At 39.6% G+C, this 22,307-nt stretch overlaps 1 protein-coding gene, 1 long non-coding RNA gene, 10 other non-coding genes and 1 pseudogene across 18 annotated transcripts in view; 11 read left to right on the top strand and 2 right to left on the bottom strand.

Moving 5' to 3' along the window:
- ZBTB37 (zinc finger and BTB domain containing 37) overlaps positions 1 to 11,656 on the bottom strand; it is a 21,383-nt gene extending 9,727 nt beyond the window's left edge. The window contains exons 1-4 of one of the 4 annotated variants that reach the window (XM_029227687.1): positions 11,533 to 11,558; positions 10,804 to 11,000; positions 8,794 to 9,750; positions 7,229 to 7,328 (exon numbers count right to left, since the gene is read on the bottom strand). In XM_029227687.1, the coding sequence (XP_029083520.1) occupies positions 7,229 to 7,328; positions 8,794 to 9,716 (1,023 nt within the window). In that variant the 5' untranslated portion in view covers positions 9,717 to 9,750; positions 10,804 to 11,000; positions 11,533 to 11,558. Of the gene's footprint in view, positions 1 to 5,759; positions 6,633 to 7,228; positions 7,329 to 8,793; positions 9,754 to 10,803; positions 11,151 to 11,532 lie in introns of those variants that run through there. The other 3 variants (XM_029227690.1, XM_029227689.1, XM_029227688.1) reach the window with 3 other exon arrangements.
- Positions 11,657 to 11,815: 159 nt separating this feature from the next.
- LOC114898354 lies at positions 11,816 to 17,005 on the top strand. Of its 4 annotated transcripts, none has more exons than XR_003794333.1 (12): positions 11,816 to 11,954; positions 12,538 to 12,590; positions 12,791 to 12,823; positions 13,027 to 13,068; positions 13,389 to 13,441; positions 13,757 to 13,795; positions 14,073 to 14,113; positions 14,290 to 14,319; positions 14,516 to 14,568; positions 15,252 to 15,279; positions 15,465 to 15,504; positions 15,682 to 17,004. It is a non-coding gene; the product is annotated as an uncharacterized LOC114898354 (long non-coding RNA). The 4 variants fall into 4 exon arrangements; XR_003794332.1 differs by lacking the exon at positions 11,816 to 11,954 and adding an exon at positions 11,961 to 11,998; XR_003794334.1 differs by lacking the exon at positions 11,816 to 11,954 and adding an exon at positions 11,967 to 12,464 and having other exon boundaries at positions 15,682 to 17,005.
- On the top strand, positions 12,195 to 12,274 carry LOC114900142. The gene has a single exon (XR_003794760.1). It is a non-coding gene; the product is annotated as a small nucleolar RNA SNORD74 (small nucleolar RNA).
- Positions 12,652 to 12,713, top strand: LOC114900175. The gene has a single exon (XR_003794790.1). It is a non-coding gene; the product is annotated as a small nucleolar RNA SNORD75 (small nucleolar RNA).
- LOC114900114 lies at positions 12,879 to 12,960 on the top strand. Its single transcript, XR_003794734.1, has one exon. It is a non-coding gene; the product is annotated as a small nucleolar RNA SNORD24 (small nucleolar RNA).
- Positions 13,252 to 13,321, top strand: LOC114900170. The gene has a single exon (XR_003794785.1). It is a non-coding gene; the product is annotated as a small nucleolar RNA SNORD77 (small nucleolar RNA).
- On the top strand, positions 13,628 to 13,688 carry LOC114900143. The gene has a single exon (XR_003794761.1). It is a non-coding gene; the product is annotated as a small nucleolar RNA SNORD44 (small nucleolar RNA).
- Positions 13,934 to 13,998, top strand: LOC114900172. The gene has a single exon (XR_003794787.1). It is a non-coding gene; the product is annotated as a small nucleolar RNA SNORD78 (small nucleolar RNA).
- LOC114900119 lies at positions 14,361 to 14,444 on the top strand. Its single transcript, XR_003794739.1, has one exon. It is a non-coding gene; the product is annotated as a small nucleolar RNA SNORD79 (small nucleolar RNA).
- LOC114900144 lies at positions 14,613 to 14,693 on the top strand. The gene has a single exon (XR_003794762.1). It is a non-coding gene; the product is annotated as a small nucleolar RNA snR60/Z15/Z230/Z193/J17 (small nucleolar RNA).
- On the top strand, positions 15,318 to 15,393 carry LOC114900141. Its single transcript, XR_003794759.1, has one exon. It is a non-coding gene; the product is annotated as a small nucleolar RNA SNORD47 (small nucleolar RNA).
- LOC114900118 lies at positions 15,538 to 15,615 on the top strand. The gene has a single exon (XR_003794738.1). It is a non-coding gene; the product is annotated as a small nucleolar RNA SNORD81 (small nucleolar RNA).
- A 2,258-nt stretch (positions 17,006 to 19,263) lies between the features above and the next one.
- LOC114897855 lies at positions 19,264 to 19,837 on the bottom strand (annotated as a pseudogene).
- Positions 19,838 to 22,307: the final 2,470 nt, after the last annotated feature.

Genomic DNA, 22,307 nt, shown 5'->3' on the forward strand with positions numbered 1-22,307 from the left:
GTATATAGAGTAAAAGACATCAAATCTATTTTTACCTCTGTTACTTAGCTATATGCTTATTTTTTGTAGCGATCCAAATAGGAAATTAATTACTACGAAAAAGTAAAGATGTTAAGATAGAAATTAAAAAAAAAAAAATCGAGGCCACTCTATTCCATTACCATAAAAGAACAGGACAGCTGAGTTACTTTCTTGCTGAAAAACTGCATGCTTATTAAACCCCTGCTGAATGTTTAATTTATGGTGATAGGAGAATCTAAGCCCACTAATACCATCCATTTGGACTCTAATTTGCAATTATAGTCTAGACAATCAGGTAGGTACTTAGGCAATGTTGGCAACTTAGGCAACTTTCTGTGATGATGGAAATACTTGATAATCCACACCACCTAATACAGTTGCCACCAGGCACATGTGGCTATTAAGCATGTGTAATATGCTAGTGTGACTGAGGAACCGAATTTTTCATTTTAATTGCTTTCAGTTAACTAAAATTTAAATTTAAATAGCCACATGTGACATGGCTAATGGCTACTATATCGGATAGTACAGAATACATTATGGCAAGCACATTTTACATCATATTTATGGCATTATCATTAATACTAAAATTTAACCCAACAGTAACTAGCTTTATAAAAATGTATATAATTTGTAGGTGACAGTATTCCTTTTTACCCCAAAATATTTTAGTACCACACCAACATATTTTCTTCATTCTAAAGACTAATAAAAGTTTAACTGACCTCAGAGAAAACTGGCAAAAGAGCTGGGAAAGGAAACTAGGCTGAGATATGAATTTACTAACTTGGTTATTCCCTCCTATAACCTCTTCACAATTTGATACTCAGTAAGTATTTACTGAGTTACTACTGTCCACCAAATACAATGACAGGTGCCACAGAGAAAGAAGTACAAGACTTGGTTTCTGGGACCTCCCTGCTGGCGCCGTGGATAGGACTCCGCGCTCCCAATGCAGGGGGCCCGGGTTCAATCCCTGGTCAGGGAACTAGATCCAACACACATGCTGCAACTAAGAGTTTGCATGCCACAACTAAGGAGCCAGCCTGCTGCAACTAAGGAGCCCCCAAGCCACAGCTAAGTAGCTCTGGAGCTCAAACTAAGACCTGGCACAACCAAAATAAATAAATAAGTAAATAAGTATTAAAAAAAAAAAGTCACCAAAAAAAAAGACTTGGTTTCTGATTTTGCCCTCTGAACAAAAAGATGAAACTTCTGAACAAAAAGCAGATAAAACAAAGAGAAGTAGGAGAAATACATATTCCTAATGATGTTGCTAATTCACTTTTCAAACTGTTTATAGTAAAGGTAAGTGTCCTTAAAATACACTGCACAGAAGTATTATCATCTAATTTTACATACCTATTATTTGTAGTGGTTTGATTTAAACAGATTATTAAAAGTAAAGAGATGGCTTCCCTGGTGGCACAGTGGTTAAGAATCTGCCTGCCAATGCAGGGGACACAGGTTCGAGCCCTGGTCCTGGAAGATCCCACATGCCGCAGAGCAACTAAGCCTGTGCGCAACTACTGTGCTCTAGAGCCCGCGAGCCACAACTACTGAGCCTGCGCTCTAGAGCCCGCACACTGCAACTATTGAAGCCTGCGTGCCTAGAGCCCGTGCTCACAACAAGAGAAGCCACCGCAATGAGAAGCCCGCGCACCGCAATGAAGAGTAGCCCCCACTTGACGCAATTAAAGAAAGCCCGCGTGCAGCAACGAAGACCCAATGCAGCCAAAAATAAATAAAGAGAATAATCTGTGAGTTACATTTCTCCAATTTCTCTTAGTTTATAAAGTATCTCCCCACTAAGTTAAATTTCTTGCATTGAAATAAAATTACTCACGACATAAAAAAAGCAATTATTATAAAAGTAGCATTAAAACTCTGCTATTGTTACTTAGATTACTAACCCTTTACATCATTGCAAAATAAATGCTTTCTTTTTCTGATTTAATTTATTTTTTAATGAAGGGAAAATGATATACAGTTTAAAACTTTTTATTAAGTTTTAGACACAACAGTATGTTGACTCCTCATCACCCAACAATTATCAACACATGAACAATTTTGTTTTTTCTTTACCCTCACCTACTTCTCTCCTTTTTCATATTATTTTTGAAGAAAATCCCAGATATAATTTCATACATAAATATTCTAGTATGCATTTCTAAGAGACGAGGATTCTTTTTTCTTAATGTAATCGAAATACCACTATCGCACCTAAAAAAACCACAATAATTCCTTAATATCAATTAGCTAAGACCTTAATTTTGTTTTACTTAATCTGAACATGAACAATCTAAATAGTCAAAATATTTAACATATGAAATAAACATGGTTTCCTCCTATCTGAAAGCTGGGAGGGAGAGGGAACAATATATTCCTTTGAATGAATAATTTAAAAATCTTGAATTTATAAATCCTTTTCATTCAAAATTCTATATTAAAATATCACCATTCATAAATTTCTGATTTATTTAGCCTGCTGACTTCTAAAGTCCTTGTGTGCATGGGTGTATATAGCACATATATGTTTTTTATGTATAATGTTTTGAGTAAAAAGCTTATATACACATACACACACACAAAAAATATATATATAGGGGCTTCCCTGGTGGTCCAGTGGTTAAGATTCTGCACTTCCACTGCAGGAGGCATGGGTTCAAGCCCTGGTAAGGGAACTAAGATCCTACATGATGTGCGGCGTGGCCAAAAAAAGAAAAAAACAAAAACAAAAATACACACACACACACACACACACACAAATATATATGAGCATTTTATTTATTTATTTATTTTTTGCCCACACAGCATGTGGGATCTTAGTTCCCTGACCAGGGATGGAACCTGTGCCCCCTGCATTGGAAGCACAAAGCCTTAACCACTGGACCTCTAGGGAAGTCCCTATATAAGCATTTTAAATATATAGGAGAAAATTCCATACGTGTAGCAGAGATAAAGTACAATGCAAAGAGGAGAATATGTAAAAGTTGACTCTGGATTAAATGGAGAAAAATGAATCTAATTAGCAAATAATCTTATACCCTTTTCTTGAATATCTAAAAGTGTGTGTTGTCTCCTTTCACATGTTAGCTAACAATGCTCTTCAGTATTTCCAACAGAATAGAGGTGGTTCTCAGCAGGTTTGGGAAGCAGTATGAGGTCAAGCATTGAATGGTAAGGCTTTAGATGATTTCTGATTTATTTCATATAACATTTTTTTCTGCTCCAATTCCCTGGATAATCAAAACTGAACTCACATAAAGAATGAGGGATTGGGACCTCCCTGGTGGCGCAGTGGTTAAGAATCCACCAGCTAATACAGGGGACATGGGTTTGATCCCTGGTCCGGAAAGATCCTACATGTTGTGGAGCAACTAAGCCCTTGCACCACAACTATTGAGCCTGCGCTCTAGAGCCCGCAAACCACAACTACTGAGCCTGTGTGCTGCAACTCCTGAAGCCCGTGCGCCTAGAGCCTGTGCTCCGCAACGAGAAGCCACCGAAATAAGACGCCTGTACACCACAAGGAAGAGTAGCCCCCACTCGCCACAGCTAGAGAGAGCCTGCGCGCAGCAACGATGACCCAACACAACCAAAAAAAAAATTATAATGATGAGGGATTATCCCACTAAAAGGTCCTGGGTGACCATGGGCAGAGCATAGAATAACTTCTCTGAGGTTTAGTTTCCCCATCCATAAAATTAAAATGTTAGAATATGTTTTGCCAATTCCACTGGATTCTCATGGGAATCAAATATGATAATAATACCTTGAGATATCCCTGAATGCCTGATGTTATACTTTACAGAAATTAAGGGTGCTGGAACCTGGGTTCAAGCCTGCATCCTACTTACTGTTCGACTTTGAGCAAGTTATTTAACTACTCTGTGCATCAGTTTCTTCATCTGTAAAACGAATATAATTAGCATCTACCTTACAGGTTGCTATGAGCATTGAATGAAAGTGCTTAATGTAGCTCAATAAATGTTAGCTATTATTAAACATTACAGAAATTCACAATATTATTCATAATCTTGAGGATACCTATTCCCTAAAAAAAACTGCCTAACTTTAAGGAAAACAATGTCACAGCAGTATTATCCACAAACAGAAAGTGAATGTATTTTAGTTATCTGTCATGAACCATAATCAGAAAACTCACACATTATGATCAATTTCACCTAAAAATTATTGCAATAAAATTGCAATAGGGCTTCCCTGGTGGCGCAGTGGTTGAGAGTCCGCCTGCCGATGCAGGGGACACAGGTTCGTGCCCCGGTCCGGTAAGATCCCACATGCTGCAGAGCGGCTGGGCCCGTGAGCCGTGGCCGCTGAGCCTGCACGTCCGGAGCCTGTGCTCCGCAACGGGAGAGGCCACAACAGTGAGAGGCATGCATAGTGCAACAAAAAATAAAATAAAATAAAATAAATTGCAATAAAAGAGCAAATAAATGAGCATAAAATGTAGATTAGGTCCTTGTCAAAGGTAACAATGTATCTTTGGTAGTTTTATTCCTTTATACTCTAAAAGAAGCAGGGACAAAAATGGCTGCCTCCTGGTTCTCTCTGTCAGGAAGAAGTGGATCATTTCACTTCTCCCAGTTGGCAATTCCCTACTAGATTGTAAACTCTGTAAGCACAGGGATAATTCTATATTGCCGAATATGCCAGGACTTGACAGTGCCTGATATGTAGCTGGTGTTCAAAAACTATTTTTTAAATGAATTATTCCATAAAATGAGTAAATTCCAATTAAATGAATGCTTCCCGTATTTTCTAAAACAAATACCAGTCTAGATTCTTGACATGGCCTTCACTGCTGTCCACAATCCTAATCTTCAGTTACTAATCAGAGACTAAAAGAACTGAAGGGACTTATCTGATTGGTGCACTAATTTTATTTAAATATCTCCCAAACTGAGGACTTCACAGGGAACTAAATAACTCCTTATTTAGTAGTTGTCTCTTTATTGGGCACCTACTCAGTAATCTTAGCTACTCAGAACTACTCAGAGGTAAAACAACTCCCATTTAGTGGGCACCTGATAAGACAATGTCAGATACTAAGATTAGAAAACGTGGGCTCTGCTCTCAAGGAGATTTCAATCTAGAAGGAGACAAATAAATGTAAATAAGAAAAGAATAATTTATATGAGTCAGTAGAGAATTAGGAAAAAATTATATGGTACCATGTATAAATGCTACAGTGGTTTAAGAAGGGGAGATCAAAGAGGACTAGGCTAGTTAGGACAGATGGAACTAGGAGTTAGGCCTTGCATGGAGTCAGACACCTGGAAAGAACAGAGTATTCCAGACTCAAGGTGCAGAGACAGAAGTCTGATGGAGTTCTGAGGTACAAAGTCTGCCTGTTTGGGACAGTTAATGCTGATGAATGGTGGGAAAAGCTGGGTTAGAAAGATTATAAATTACTTGGAAAATTAGACCAAGTATTTTAACCTTCATGTGGTAGAAAAAGGAAAAAGCCATAGAATATTTCGAATAAAGGAGTGACTTTAAGTATTCTGTTCCAGTTAAATCACCCTTATAATCAAGAAGCTCTTCAAGCCTACCAAAATTTGTTTTTACTACAACGTAAGTCCATGTCCTGTTTTGGTTCTATGTGGTGGGAAAAAAATAACTGGTGAGTAGACTCGTCATAATAAACTTTCCATGTTAAGACAGCGGTCCCCAACCTTTCTGGCACCAGGGACCGTTTCATGGAAGACAATTTTTCCACTGACAATGGGGAGCCGCTACTGGTCCGAGGCCTGGGGGTTGGGGACCCTTGTGTTAAGGCATATATTAACTCATCTCTTAATAGCAATTCCAGACGATACTACTTATCTCCTATTTCTTTACAGCCTGTACCTTCTGCTTCAGTCAGGTAAACAACCTTGTAGAATTCCAATTTTTGTCCCTATCCTAACTATATGTGGAATAAGTCATCTCTTTCTAACTACTTTAAAAACCACACTTAAACTCCCCTGAGTAACACTTTCCTTAAGTGGATATTGATTCCTGTAACTGCCTTTTAAGCACTCCTACTCCCACAACACAGTTACTTAAGTCTATATAGCCTTATCTATATGTGCTTTGTGTATTTGTCTTATCTGTCTTATGCCCACATTAAGTTGTAAGGTCTGTCTCATTGCTGTATTTATTTTCACAATAGTTACCATCACATAGGTCACAGAGTCATCACATTTTATTTGAGAGATGAAGAGAAGAAGGGCCCTAATAATATGAGTAAACTTACTTTTCCTCCAAGCTCCTAACACTTTTTCTCACACCTTATTAAAACTAAAAAATTCTCCTATAATGGTTGCAGTTCCTTTTCTGATACCAAACAGCATGATAATATACAAGTAAATACAGTTTATAACAATGTCTTACTGCTGTTACTATACTATATACACAATAAACATCTAGTGGTTTAGATAAAAATTAAACAAGATACTATCAGTATAGTGCAGAAGATAAAAAATTAGCTACGCAATCTTAATCCACCAGTGTTTCCTTTTAAAGGGCCACAGTGTTTACAATTTATTGTGTTCTACTTGGTGAGTTCACCAACTTTTTAAAAATCAATCTTCAAAGATAGACACCTGTGAGAAAAAATAAACAAAAATATCAACCAACTACATACTTATACTACTTGCTAAAAAGAGTTGCAAATAAAATAGAAGACATCATTCCTATCCTTTCTAGAACATTTTAGTCTAACAGGACATTTAGGAAGAAAATAAATGAAAGGATACAAGCATACTAAAAAGCAAACAGGACACAAAAATGCATAAGCAATTCATTTACAAATCTACAATACTATATAAACTAATAATTATGTAGTCTTATATCCACACATGTACAAAATCAAACTCTCTCCATCCCAGGTCCTACATTAGCTGCATGTAGTTTTCAGAGGTTATTTTTATTACTCTTAGGACTATAGATTGGCTCCTATAATCAGGAAAGAGTTTCACAATCTTATCCTTTTCTACTTCCCAAATCTGCTGACACCAAAAGTGTATTTCCTGCATGCTCACAAGCAAGAATAAAGAGAAAAGTAATCATATACAGTATTTATTAAACAAGGCCAATGTTACCTCTCCTACATCTTTCCTTTCTTATTCATTATACTATGTTCACACACAGTGGCAATTTCTTCAACCACTGCAGCAGTTCTAAATCCACAACTACATACCTGGGAGCTGGGTTGCTTAGGCTCATCCATTCTCCCAGGAGACTCACTTCTGGCTCTGTGTCTCTCCGTCAAGGGAACAACACTGCCGGAGGGGCTAAATCTGTCGGAAGAAGAGCACAAAGGGGACTAATACAAAAGTAGTGTCGAAAGTAGTGTCAAAATGGTGATGTCTGCCTCCTTTATCCCATAGTCTAGGAAGGCGGAACAAACTGAACAACAGATTTCTAAGAAGTCGTTTCATGGAGCCGATACAGAATCATACATGAAATAACAAAAGCTTTGCCCTAGTAAATTTAAGAAATACAAAACGATGCAGCCAATATGACCTGGTGAAGCTAAGGCTAAATGTAAACTTCTATCCTTATATAAGTACCAGAAGACCAAAAAAGAATAAATTAAAACTGGGTCTGGAAGTTTGTTTCTTCTATATAACTTTTAGGTTCTTGGTTGATCCTTTCCCCAAGCCCCATGATAATTTTTTATATATTTCAGACTGTTGACGTAGATCATGAAGATCAAAAATCTTTGCATTTAAGCTATTATTTCTGATACAGTTCTAAGATGGGGGGGACAAGAGTGCTAACATAGGGTGACAATAAGTATTATGCTCAAGAATATTTTAACTATTAAGGACACAAGAAGGAAAATACTCTAATCAAGACCAACTTAAATGGATATAGTATATACTCTCTGAATTTCTGTGACACACTTGTCTCTCAAGACCAGATGTGAACCAAAATCATAGCTTATTTAGTTATCACTGTTCATGCAATTTTAAATTTTTAATAAAGGAAAAGAATATTACCCATCTTAGTTGGTAATATTTCTTTCAATTGAGACTTTCTTCCAATTTACTTAGATTAAAATTATTGTTATTTCCCCCCGAAGAAATGTTCTAACGACTGCAATGCATTAGAAAGCGAAAAATGGGGCATGGGGCATAGGGCATAGTAGCACTGGTGAAAAAAAGAAACTGTCAGGTTTGTGGTAGCAGCTGTCCTCAATGACAAAACAGAAAAAATATCATCAAATGACAAGTGAAAAAAAAGGAATGAAAAACACCCAAAAAGCTTTTCTTTGGAATTACTGTGATTACACTAAAAAGAACAATCACTGCTGGTACCATATTTCGTCTAATTTGGTAGATGGGGGCAAAGAAAAGTAAACAGTGCTACAAAGGAATGTGAAACTTCCAGAGGCCACCTACCTGTGTGAGAACATACCAAGGAAGGGCAATGCTGTCAGATTCCCAGCTGATGACCAGCTCTCTTCCTGGAATTCCGAAGAAACCCTGGCAATTACTGATCCTAGTGTGACTGCAGATGCTATTCTGATTCATGAAGTGTCTAATTTTACCATAATTCTTACAACACTGTGAATACTTCAGGACTAGGAGCTTCCTGCTTTAAAAAAATTAGACTGCAAGTCTTTTGGCACACTTCCAGTTTCCCCAACATAAACTTTGACTAAGAACATCAAGTAAGGAAGATACTCTTTGTATCACACAGAGGGCCTGCTTTAATTATGTCTGCACAACAGCCATTAGATGGGCAAACAAAACTTACCTGTCAATTTCACTGCTTGTTGGCCTAGCCACCTTGGCTCCTGAAGATCCTAACATGTAATTTTCCTGTCCTACAGAACCATGGCCTGTGGTGTCAATCACCATGGCTGTGACTTCCTCTGCACTACTCCCATCTTCTCCGGAAGGCTGATTCTCAGGCCCAAGCCACTCTTCTAGATGTTCAGTTTTGATGTGTACTGCTCCAAGAACTCTAACTTCATCATCACTCCGGGCCCCTCGGTCTGCTACTCCTGTCTCCACGTACCACTGTCCTGCTCGGTTGATCCGAAGAATGGGCTCCCGGCTCTCTACATCAGAACTCTGTTCAATTATCTGAGGGCTGGTGGACTCCTCAGGAGGACTGAGCTCCCTGATATCCAGCACAGCACTAACCTGACCTCGCCGGTTTCCCTTTGGGGTATTATGTCGGGGGCTAAGGGAGCGGTTCAGATTTGGTGTAACTCTGTGAGACTCTGGAGGTCCCTCTGGGTGCTTTGTCCTTGTTTGACTTAATTCAGCTTCAACCTCAGCCACATTGATTTTGAAATGAATGCCCTCCAGGATCTGTGTACATTTGTCTATAATATGCTGCATCTGCAGAAAACTGGCAGCTGTCAGGTAGCTGATGATATCTGCCAGTTGCAGGCATATCCGCCCCGTATAACAGAAAGAAAGGAGCTGTTCAAAAACAGTAGGGTTCTTTATGACTGAAATGGAGACAGTACTCATCTCATTCAAGGACATGTGATCTCGGAAATAGGGGGAGCTGGCAGCCAGTACCACTTTGTGAGCCCGAAAAGCTTGTCCTTGCACGTTGACCACGATGTCACAGAGACGGCCCTGCATGCGCAGCTGGTTTAGATGGCTCAGGACAGAGTTGCTGAAGTCAGGGATCTCCAGTTGTATGTTCCCACTCTTCTCCATGGTCGTGCCTGAGGGTGTAGGCAGGCATTCAACCCTGCTGAAAGAGGAAAGGAACTGTCGTTAATAATTATAACCAGTCCCCTCAGGCTTTCCAATTCACACCTATCTAAAAACATTATCTGGTAAAATTTCAAAATCTCCAAATAAATAGAGATACTTTCCTTATGTTTAAACATGGAAAAGAAATACCAACAGGTTTAGTAGTTTAGGTTTCACAGCAAGGCACCATTAAAACCAAAAAGTGATTGTTAGACTTCTAAAAATTCAAGGTATGCCCACATTTTCCTTACTAACAAGCTATATAACATCAAAACTGAAGTTCAACACAATAGAGAGGGTAAAAAAAAGCAGTGTGACAATTTTTATTTACTAAGTGTTAATCATAAGGTATTTGCACACAATATAAAATGCGGTGACAAGTTTTCTTTGGAGAAAGAAAGAAGCTTTTAGAATAAATGTAATTATACACAGGTGGGCTGATTAGATACCCTTAATATTTTACTACTTGATGCATGAGTTATGTTCATTATTTTATAAAGTGACTAATATCCCTCCTGAATATAAGTCATTATTTCTAAGCTGAAGGGTCAGAGCTCCCCACAGAAAGGCTTTGGGTTTAGGACTTGGAGGTAAACTCTAGGTTACGAAAAACTCCAAGTTGTGTAGAGAACTTGAAGAAGTTCACTCTCAGGATTAGGTAAAGGTAGATAAGTCTGCCTCTATCTAAATTCAAAGTTGGAAATTTCAGGGTGGTAATGATACTTTGATTCTGAAATTTAGTTCCCCAAAGCTGGTGAAAAACAGAGCATTTACCAAGTATGGCCAATATTTTTACATTAAAAGATTTTTGAAAAATTGCTGAAACACTAAGCCTGTAACTGCATCCAACAGTCTTCACTGGTTGAGAGTAGTCTGTATAAATCCCATTAGAAAGACACTGACTTGAGCATACATAGTTACCTAAGACCTGAAACTTCAGGAACTTATCTGGACAAGCTCACAGTATTGCCCTGCATTTACCACACACTTATCAGTAAATAAGGAAGTGTATACACTGCTTTCAAGAACCAACTTTAGCCAATCTGACCTTTTTCCAAAGCGTTTTTGTTTGTTTTGAAACTTTTAATCCAATAAGAGCCTCTGTCGATGCCATCATGAATTCAGATGTTTATTTTGGAGCCTACACCAGCGCCTTTTTTGTTTGCTCTTCCCGGCAATTCCCCAGTGAGGAGGAAGCCCCTGGAGTAAGGTCTTTCTCTACCGTCGGCACTGGAGGGGTGAGAGCTGTAAGAGGGAGAATCGGGAACTGCATGGGGTTGGCCACTCCGGTACTTGAGTGGCTTTCGTCCGCGTTAGGAAGCATGGGGAACGGGGAAAAAGCAGAGGGGCGAAATGTCACCGAGGAGCGGGGGCGGAGAGGGGAGCAAGGCGTGCGGCCGGGAAGCCAGCAATCAGGTGAGGGTAGAGGACCGGGAAGGGGGCGGCGCCCCGGGACCCTGTCCAGGCGGTAGGCGTAAGCGGGCGGGGAGCTGCCTAGAGGTGGGTGTGTGTATCTGGGTGTGTCCGGGCTGCCGTTGGGGAGGGGGCTGCCCATCCCGGGGTCCTGAGGGAGGGGCCCACGAGGGGGCGGGTCCGGCAGCTCAGCCCGGCCCGGGGCCAAGCGGGTGGAAGGTCTCCGGGTGCCTTGAGGCGGGGTGGAGGGAGGTGGCTGAGCGCCCCAGGAGCAGGCTGCGGCGGAGACCGGGCGAGGCGGCCCCAGTGCAGGGCAGCGGGACTGCTGTGCGGGGCCCGAGCCCAGTCAAGGAGCAGCACCTACCTCCGGGGGTGGAAATGGGCCGGAATGGGCCGGAACACCGTCCCGGAAGTGAAACCCCCCACCCCCTCCCCCGGAGCGGGCGACGTGCCGGAAGGAAATCGTTCACCCTTACACCGCCCCCCTTCCCCCTCCCCAGCGCTTTCCGTCCCTCGCGCCCCCTCCCCTCTCTTCCCCTCCTCCTCAGTCCGTAGGAGGGTGGGGAGCCCTGCATCACGTGGGCGGTCGTGTCCCCGCCCCGGGGCGCGGCCAGGGGGCGGGGCCTAGGGGGCGGGCTTAGAGGACTGGACGGAGGTGCTGCTGAAGGAGGAAGAGAATGAGAGGGGGAGGAGTTGAAGCCGACGCTGGCGGAGAGTCTGCGTCATGACGTCATGGAATAGAATCCTTATATACAGGCGCCTGGACGCCATCTCGGTCTTTAGAAGGTACGAGACGGATCTTCGTATGTGTGTGTTTTGTGTGCTGTTAAGTAAGTTCTTAGCCTGAGAGGCCTCCAGCTCTTGGCAGTTAGGATCTTTTTAAGCCGGCTGGCATTTCTAGGCCAGTCGCAGGCCTTCGCACGGTTCACAAGATGAAGATGATGGAGGATTGCGAGTTGGGTGCGGGCGCGACCTAATTATACTCCTCGGGTTGTTGGGCCGAACTGCGGAAAAACTCCGGCTCGCGGGCTCTGCCTCTGATGAAGCCTGTGTTGGTAGGGACATCTGAGACTGTTGATGAATGCCAACGGCTCTGATGGCGGCGCGTGCCGAGTCACCGAGTGGGTCTTTGTTAAAGACCTCGGCCCGAGTCTCCTTCAGCCACTTGCTCTCAGGAAGGCCACGTGGTTCTCTAAAGGCTGCATTCCGCACTGCACCATTATTTCCGTCAGTGGTTCTTAATTATGTGGAATGCTCTCGCGCAATTATGGGTGGTGTAAACGACTTGCTTACACGGTATGGAAACGACGTAAGGTTTAAACTTAGGTTTAAAACAAAATGAATTTTTAAAATACCTAATCTTTCCTAGGGACGGTGCCAGGCATGAATGCAATGTGGCTTTTGATGGCTTCTGGTGGACAGGTAAGTAACGGCTAAATACAGTGGGAAGAATGAAGTCTGCTTAGATGTGGTCTTTATGCTAAGCCTGTGATGTTTTAAGAGTAGTGGGCAGAAGGGATTTCTGAAAAATTCTATTCTGAGGCTTAACTGCTTAACGACATTAGTGATTAACTTAGCAGCACAGCATGTTTTATTGGATTATTCTTTTGTCTATTTTCTAGTTGTGTACCAAAGGGATGAGAACCGCTGCTGGGGTGAGTTACTGAGATTCCCTGAAAAAGGGAAGTTAGATTGAAAGTCCAGTGAATGTGCCACAATGATGACAGTTTATTTGCTACTCTTGACTGTGAGGGTGACGAGAATTATTACCACCATTATGCTAACTGAGGCACACAAAATGGTGGTTTAGAGAACATAGAGATTGCACCCAAGTTTATATGAAACTGTTTCTTCCCAGGTCTTAAAGCACAACCTTAATGCTGTATCCATGGGCAAACAGGTGAGAAACCTTTTTTATAGTCTATGTTTTTCTAGTACTTCGAATTCTTTTCTTTTTACAAGGGGTTACAAATTGCCAAGTCAATGTTGGTGCTTATATTACGGTTTTCCTCACCTTTTTTTCAAACGTAAATTGCTGTACTCTAGTTTTATATTTAGTATGAGGGGGGATCTGAAGAAACAGACACTATGATGGTTGCATAGTTCAACAGACTGAATCATGAAAAAGATAATACCATTTGTCTGATGTATCTGAGTTAGTAAAACTTTTGCTGATAGTGTAAGTAAAATACCACTACTAACTAGTTTATCTTTTTGTAGGCACTATGCAGGAAGTTAAGCACTATGTAGGCACTAAGCTGAAAGTTCAAGGGGTAAGTAAAATCGTAACTGAACTAAACATTGGTGACAGGGCAAGCATGACAAAGAATGCCACTAATGGCTTTTTAGGGTTGCCTTCTAATGCACAGGAAGCAGTCTTCCCATAAAGTGCTTGAACAGTGTGCTGAATACATTAAATAAAAGCCAGATCCTTGTACTGTCTTAATTTGTGAGAGCAGCCTGTGTGATGATAAGCAAATACTGACTGAATATGAAGGTCTTAATTAGCTCTATCTGATTTCAGGCACTTTTTAGATTTGTGGGGAGAAAATTGATTTGGCTGTTATAAAACCACTCTCATTTCTTAGGTGGACTTGAATCCTTGACCTGTCCGGGCCAACTTTTTGGTAAGCATTAATGTTAAAAACAATTTAGTAACCTCAACTGTTAACTGAGAATGCTGATAAAGTGGAATGCTTAACTACCAAGCTAATTTCCTGTGTCTGGTTTGCAAGTGCATGTTGAGCATGCTCTGAACAGGGTTTTTGTAATGATGTTGAGCAAATGTCTGACCTGAAATGAGCATGTAGACAAATCTAACACTGAAGAACCCTGTGACAAATGTGAGAAGAATTTAACAATAAGATTGACATTTTAATGAAAGGTGTATCATTTCTCTCATAGATCCTGGGTACACGTTTTTATCCATGGATGGCTTGCTTGGGGTAAGACATGAAAACAGTTCTTTGGCTCCTGGCATTTGGGTTTATATTCCAAAAATGTGCTGGTCTTAGTAGTTGTTGACCTATGTTAGTGTTTTCTGGTGTTGGACCGTTGAGAAATAAACAGGCTTTAGTATTAAGCTGTTGTGAAGTGTGTTTAAAGAAATACTTCTTTGCAGGTGCAAATTTTGGAGATCTTTTATATAAAGGTATGTATGTTTTATCAGTCTTACCTAGTTACTGAGCAAGATGCTGTTAGTGATGATTTTTTAAAAATTAAACAGATGGGAATCTCTCTGACAAAGAATGAAGATTTTTAAATACTGAAACGGTATCTGGAAAATTTTTGAAATCTACCTATTAACTACCTATTCAGTTTGATTAAATTTCATTCAATTTTTGCAGGTGACAAGAGAGGTACTGGCTACAACGCAGGGAGCAAGACCTTTTAAGCAAAGGTATAGTAGTCTCAAGTTTGGTTTCTGTGTTTTGTGGTATAAAGCCGATACAATGATGATAACATAGTTCAGCAGACTAACAGTGATGAGCAAATACTGTCTTTCGCTCCTATCTGATGTATCTGGCTGCAACAATTCTGTTTATATACCCATGAAAGTGGAAACCAGCCACTGTCTCACAGAAATATTCAGGAATTTGGATAAGTGTAACGGCGCATGCAGATGTTCTGTACTGTTAATTTCAGGATTAGGAATTTACATTTTGGATAAGAACAGGCTAACGTGAGGAAATTTTTATGGCATATACTATAGATTACACCAGAATGAATAATTTAGCGGATTATTTTTGATAGTCATTTCTCAGAGCAGTTTTAGATTCATAGCAAAATTGAACAGTAGGTTCCCATATAGCATCCTCCCCATCATCATCTACCACCAGAGTGGGACTTAAAATTTTGAACCTATGTTAACACATTTTTTCACCCAGAGTCCAGTAGTACATTGGGGTTCACTCATGGTGTTGTACATTCTCTGGGTTTGGACAAATGTATTGTGACAAAGATCCACCTTGCACAGAATAGGTTCACTGCCCTAGAATTCCTTGAAAAATTTAAAAATCGGCTACAAAAAATGGGAGAAAGGGCAAATTTTAAACAAGGCTTTTATTTTTCATTTTCAAACAGGCACATGTGTTACCCTGAAGATTTCAAGGTCAGTCAGTCTATGGTATATATGGTGAGTTAGAATGTAACCAGTGATGTGATGATTCTGCCAAATGAATAGAATGATATCACTGTAAAACCGTTCCATTTTGATTCTGAGGTTACTTTAACAACAAGTATCACAAGTTTTTTCCCTTCTACTGTGATTTGACATATATGGTCTTTATTTTTCAGGGCATTTATGACAGCAGTCATGCAGCTTAACAGTTGACAGGTGAGGCTTGAAAATATCAGTACTGTTTTGTTCCGGAATACATGATGATCTCACCCCAACTTGAACTCTCTCACTGATTGCTTGATGATGTTCAAAGATCTGATAATTCTGTGTATCCCAAATGCAATTAGAATTGGCATGGAAATGGGACTTAAAATGGTTTCTCTGTTCTTACAGGCAGCTGGATGGATGCTCATGGGATAGGAGAGGAAACAACTTTCAATTTTTTTTAAAGCCTATTGTATTTATTGGCCATGCTGCACAGCATGTAGGATCTTAGTTCACCCACCAGGGATTGAACCCGTGCCCCCTGCAGTGGAAGCGCAGAGCCCTAACCACTGGACCACCAGGGAATTCTCCAACTTTGAATTTTAATAAATATTTATGAACCATCTGAAGTGTGCTCATTTCAATTTAATGAGATGAACGAAGGGAAATAGGACATTTTTGTAATTGACCCAACGGCATATTTTTTGCAGAAATTTTCTGTGATTTAATGTGAAGTGCCTGGGTCAGTTTGTCACAGTTGAAAACCAACCATTGGAATTGTAGCCTGAGGCTGGAAAAGTGAAAGATGAGCTTGAACCACCTTTGTGCTGTGCAAGAAAGTTCCGTAGGAATGAAAATGTTGAAAGAACACAGGAACTTCAATGATCCTTAATTTCCAAAATGGGCAATTAAGTCATTAAAAAATACATTGTTGAAAATTGCAGAGAAAAGCAGAAGCTCTTAATGTTAAGTGGTAGGAGTGCAGAAATTGGGAAAAATCTCCATTTGCTGTAGTAAGCACCAGGTTTCAGTGCTATCTAGAAGATGCATATTGAAAAACCTAGAACAGTGAGATCTTTTAAGAATGAGTTCAGTAATACTGTGGTTATAATGTCCTTCAGAAAATGGGTACTGGTTTTGCAAATTTCTGGCGGTGGGGGGAATGTGGTTTGTTCAAGTTAATGAGAAAATTAGTGAACTAGTGAGTTGCTGGTTAGTTCCTAAATACCAAGGAAACCATTAGCTCTGGGAACACCTAAAAAGTAAATACCTGCCAATCAAATTTCAGCTTGCTTTCTAATTTGGCATTTGAGGTGTGTAGGAACATTAAATTGGGGTTTTAAGTCTTAGCATGCCAAAACGTTTACTTAAACTCCCACTGACTGAGACACTTCTAAAAACTAGTCAAAACACCAGTTTATATAAAAGCAAGTTGACAGATTTTTTTTGGCTGCGCTGTGAAACGTGGGATCTCTCCCCCCTGAGAATTGAATCCGGGCCACAGCAGTGAATGCACCTAATCCTAACCACCAGACCACCAGGAAACTCCCTGCAAGTTGACCAAATATTAAAGTGTTAGTTACCCCTTGGTATCTGGGGGGTTGGTTCCAGGTCCCCCTGTGGATACCAAAATCCATGGATGCTCGGGTCTCTTAGAGGTATAATACTATAGTGGGCCTACTGATTTCCCATGCCTGCTTGGATTATTTCATATTAGAAAATTTCTGTCAACATTGTATGTGCTATTACTCATCAAAATTCTTCATGAAATCTAAAAGAAGAGTAGCTATTTCTTGAATATTCTAAAACATGACAGTTTGGATCAGCCTGTAGATTTTCAGGGCATAAAAGAAAAAGTATTCAAAAATATGTTTTAAAACAAGGGTAAGGTAGTGTAACAAAAATACCTTCAACTTTAAGATACTGGGAAAAAACCCTAAGCAAACAAAGGGTATGTTGGGCCAAGTTACTTAGTAAAAATACAGCATGTTGATCAGTTTTAAACCAAATCCTTAAAAGTATTAAGTAGTGTAAGAAGATAAAACTTACAAACAAAAAAACCCTCAAACTATTCCAACTTCTAAGCAATAAGATTTCAAATTAAATTATCTTCATTGCGGGCTTCCCTGGTGGCGCAGTGGTTGAGAGTCCGCCTGTCGATGCAGGGGACGCGGGTTCGTGCCCCGGTCCGGGAAGATCCCACATGCCGCAGAGCGGCTGGGCCCGTGAGCCATGGCCGCTAAGCCTGCGCGTCCAGAGCCTGTGCCCCGCAACGGGAGGAGAGGCCACAACAGTGAGAGGCCCGCGTACCGCAAAAAAAATAAAAAAATAAAAATTATCTTCATTGCTTGGAAAATACGCTTTTATCTCAAGTTCACTTTAAATGCTTGACATATAATTAAATACCCAGGAAGACTCCTGCTAAATTTGATAATATATGGTGATAATTCTCTGGGATGACATTTCACACAATGGTTTTCAATTAATGCTGAAAAAAAAATCACTTGATAGCTTTTATCACGACTGGCTGATTAGTGGATTTACACTTGATAGGCACACCTTGGAAATAATTGTGAGTTCAGTTCCAGACCATCACAATAAAGCAAGTCACAGAACTGCTTTCCCAGTACATGTAAAAGTTATGTGTACACTATAGTCTAAGTGTGCAATAGCATTATATCTTTAAAAAAGATGTACATTAAAAAAAGTATAGTAGATCTTAATATTGTGTTAAACATACTTTAAAAATATTTGACTGCTGGGAATTCCCTGGCAGTCCAGTGGTTAGGACTTGACATTTCCACTGCCGTGGCCCTGGTTCAGGGATTGAACCGGGGAACTAAGGTCCCGTGAGCCACGAGGCGCAGCCGAAATGAAACAAAACTTGACTGCTAAAAGATACTAACCATCTCAGCCTTCAGTGAGTCATAGTAGTAACATCAAAGATCACTGATCACAGATCCCCAATGCAAATATAATAATGAAAAAGCTTTAAATATTGCAAGAATTACCAAAATGTGACACTGAGACATGAAGTGAGCAAATGCTATTGGAAAAATGGAGTGGATAGACTTGCTAGACTCGGGGTTGCCATAAAACAAAAAATGCATTATCTGTAAAGCACAATAAAAAAAAAAGCTAAGTGCAATAAAAGATGTGCCTGTACTCAGTAACTTACATGGCATAAGGTCCAACAAAGGGAAGAATGTGATAATTGCTCAATGTGTAATTCTGCCTATTTGTACTACTAAGCCAAGACTTTGATAGATAATCCAGTCATTTGGATTACATGTTTCTATGTATGTGATTTGATCAACCAAAAAATTAGGTACAAAATGTCAAGCTTTTTCCTTTTTTTCTTTAAAGGGCAGCTCAGTGGTTTGGGGTTGGTTAGTACAATACAGAGAATACAGAGGATACTTGTAAAATGTCTCTAACACCAATGCCAGTACTCATCTCATAAGGATATTATTAATTTTTGTGTTATTCACTTTTCTTTAGAACATAAAGTCATTAACTTGAACTTGCTGTATACACACAATACATACACAACCTTATGCAAAATACTTTTCATAAGTAACATTACATTTTAAAATATTGGAAACCGAATATCTGTGATCTGCATTTTGACTTAGTGGGAAAAGAAGAGAACATTCAACTAGGGAGGATTATATTGATAATAAGACTCAAAAGTGTCTTCCTCTCCCCCTCTCCCTTTGTACTTAACACAGCTTATACAGTGTCCTGAGAGATTCATTATGAGAAAAATGTCCATCACAGCTTTAAAGCCTTGCTTTGGAAGGAACTAATGAGAAAGCAGATTGGAAGGTGAGACTTCATCTTTGTTTTCAAAGAAGTGGTCTTAATTTTTCTTCTTATAGAAAAAGTTTAAATCAGTTCATTGTAAATATATCTAAACTATTAATTTTTGCAGTTTTCAATTATACAAAAGCTACGAGAAGAGGGCAGTAGAGATCATCTAATCTTAAATCATGATGTCATCCATTCAAGTCCTTGGCATAATCCCTGGTCAGTAAGAGCACAGAATACCTGTGTATGCCACAAATGATCTTTAATATATATCAGAAATTATTTTCAAAAACTGGGAGATTTCTACTATAGCCATGCATTCTTTAACATCTTGTTCATTAGCAAAAATCAGCAATGCAGCTTTCCTTAGGTCTTCATGGGCTAACATTTTATAGAGTTCCTCAGTTACAGCAATCCTTTCTCTGTACTGTCCACAACAGTTATTACAAACTCTGTTAGTGTAAGAAGTGTTCCAGGAAGAACGAAGAGACTCTTGGCCACCAGTATCCCACATTATGAAATGTGTATTATTAATCACTATTTCTTCTACATTGCTTCCTATTGTAAGGGATGCATGTACAACTTCATTCACAGAAAACTGGTAAAGGATGGTAGTTCTCTCTGCATTATGCAGTCCGACAATGATAAGTATGTGCTCCTGGTGGTTGAACAGTCTCCCTATCCTGGTGAAGAGAATACACGTTCTTAGGCAGCAGGCCCCCTCCAGCCACCAGGGCCACCTGGCCTCTCCCACTCAGGCAGAAGGGAAGGCAGAGATGCGCCAGAGCCTCAGCCTCTTCCTTGGAACTGGAGAGAGACCAAAGCCCAGGCCACAGATACTGGCAGATATTTTCTCAAAAAACAAATGAGTTTGGGAAAAAATCTGATGGTATTAGTTGTCAAAGATAAAATTGAAGCTTTCAAATGAAAATTACAATTTTGGAAAGCTTGTATCTGTCACTGTGCACTTACACCTCCATACTTAAAGACTTAGGATGAGATCAGTCATGATGTTAATCAATGTGATTTTGTAGATATTGTTTAATGAAATTTGTCAACATCTGGACGATCTGCATAATTCAGTGATCCAATATTTTTCAAATGATCCATGTGCAGTGTTACAAAACCATGCAAAACACAGTTGTATTCAAAATATAAGACAGACCAATGGATTTTAGAAAAATTTACCAATATGACTGCAGATTACACATTGCAACTAACCTTTAAGAAACTTGTCAAGTTTTGGTGTAGTATCAAAGAAGAATATCCATAATTTTCAGAGAAGGCTATTGAAATACTCCTCGCTCTTCTAACTTCATATTTATGTGAGACCAAATTTTCTTCAGCTATTTCAACCAAAACAACATATCACAACAGATGGAATGCAGAATCAGATATGAGAATCCAGTATCTTTTGTTAAACCAGAAATCAAAAAGATCTGCAGAAACAATGTCACTCTTCTCACTAATTTTTGTTTGGGAAAATAATTTAAAAATAAAAATGTACTATTTTTGCTAGCATGTAATGGGTTAAATCTTAATCTTAAATCTTAATTCCTGCTACAATAAAAGAGCTATATAGAACTCTTTGGGATCCTCAATAACTTTTAGAGTGTAAGTAGTCCTGAGACCAAAATGTTTGAGAACTGCTATTCTAGGTAAAGATACAGGAGCCTAAAGAGGTTAAATGACTGGGCCAAGGTTGCATAACTAGAGAGTGTTAAAGCCAGGAATTAAATCCAGTTATGTCCAACTCAAGTTCTTTCTACTAAGTCCATCGTCTTAAACACAGAAGACTGACTTAGAAGTGCACTTAATGTATGCCTTACATATGCAATTATTATATAGGTATCCCATCTTATATTTTTATTGTGTACTGGTTATTTCTCATGTCATGAAATAACTCACTTTCCATGAAACAAGAAAAAAGTATCCTTAAGGCAGCATCTTTAGGATGAGTTAGGCTTAACAAAAAATCAGCAGCAAGGAATGTGATCAGTGTCACAGTTCTGGTTCTTCAGAGAGGGGAACTCTGGGAAAAGACAGTGCAGCTGTATAGATGCATTGTTTTATTCCGCCAAAGCCCATGAGCATAAAATGACATAAAAGCCAAAGCCCACGAGCATAAAACGTCACACTCATCATCTAACACATCTCTTCCCAACAAGGAGAAATTGCTCATAAGACAAAGCTCTCTTGAAGCCAGTAATAACTATCGATATTGTAGCTGGCAGTTGCTTACCTTGTTTTTAAAACTTGCAACATAGAATAAATCTAAATTCCCTAGGAGGCTGGGGAGATTGGACTTGGAACTGAAACCTGGCTTACAGTTTACAATTAGTTTGTGTGTTCCAAAACTCTGGTTGTGTTGTTTCCAACTTTATCAGTAACTAGGTTCTTTATTTTTGAGAAAATATTTAATTAATGGGAATTCCCTGGCAGTCCAGTGGTTAGGACTCCACGCTTTTACTTCTGAGGGCCTGGGTTCAATCCCTGGTCAGGGAACTAAGATCCCGCAAGCTGCGTGGTGTGGCCAAAAAAAAGAATAAATAGTGACATTTCCCTGGATTTCAGAATAAGCTTTTCTTTTTCCTGACAGGCAGGACTGAAGAAAAGCTGAGTGATGCCCAAAGTGACTAGGTCTCTGTGATGCCAACACAGGATTGTATGACATCTGGGGACTTGGGGCCTTTGGTGTCTGTAGCCTAGAAAATAGTCTCTGGATTTTGGGTATCTTCTGTAACTCTCATTTCCAGGATAGAAAGACAACATTTTGGTCAGAATTAGGTTCTAAACAGTTAATAGTAAATTTATTATATTTAGAAACTAGGTAATGCAGATGTGGGATAAATGAATGTAAAGTTGCATTTTCTTACCTAATAAAGGGCATCTCTAGAAATTCCCTCCACTGAGAAAGGGTAGGCAGAGTTGGATGCCTTTCTCACCATAAGCACTCTGCCAGCAAGAATTTTCTGGCTCCAGAGTACATCCACAAATGGGGAGAGACTGGGTTAAAGGACAAACTTTTGGGAAAAGCTCCACTTAATGGCATCAGTGAAGGTCACACTCTTCACAGCCTATTGAGCATAACAAATTAGACCTGGAAGCAAAGCTGATTTTATTTTCACACAGAAAGATTGTAGTATCAAACTGCTTACAGCACTGAGAAAAATAGGCTGGAATATAAGACTGATATTTGGTGTAAATTGTAAATCAAAAGAATG

Source organism: Monodon monoceros, unplaced genomic scaffold (genome assembly GCF_005190385.1).
Source record: "Monodon monoceros isolate NGI ecotype Baffin Bay Population unplaced genomic scaffold, NGI_Narwhal_1 Super_Scaffold_18, whole genome shotgun sequence".
Taxonomy (NCBI): domain Eukaryota; kingdom Metazoa; phylum Chordata; class Mammalia; order Artiodactyla; family Monodontidae; genus Monodon; species Monodon monoceros.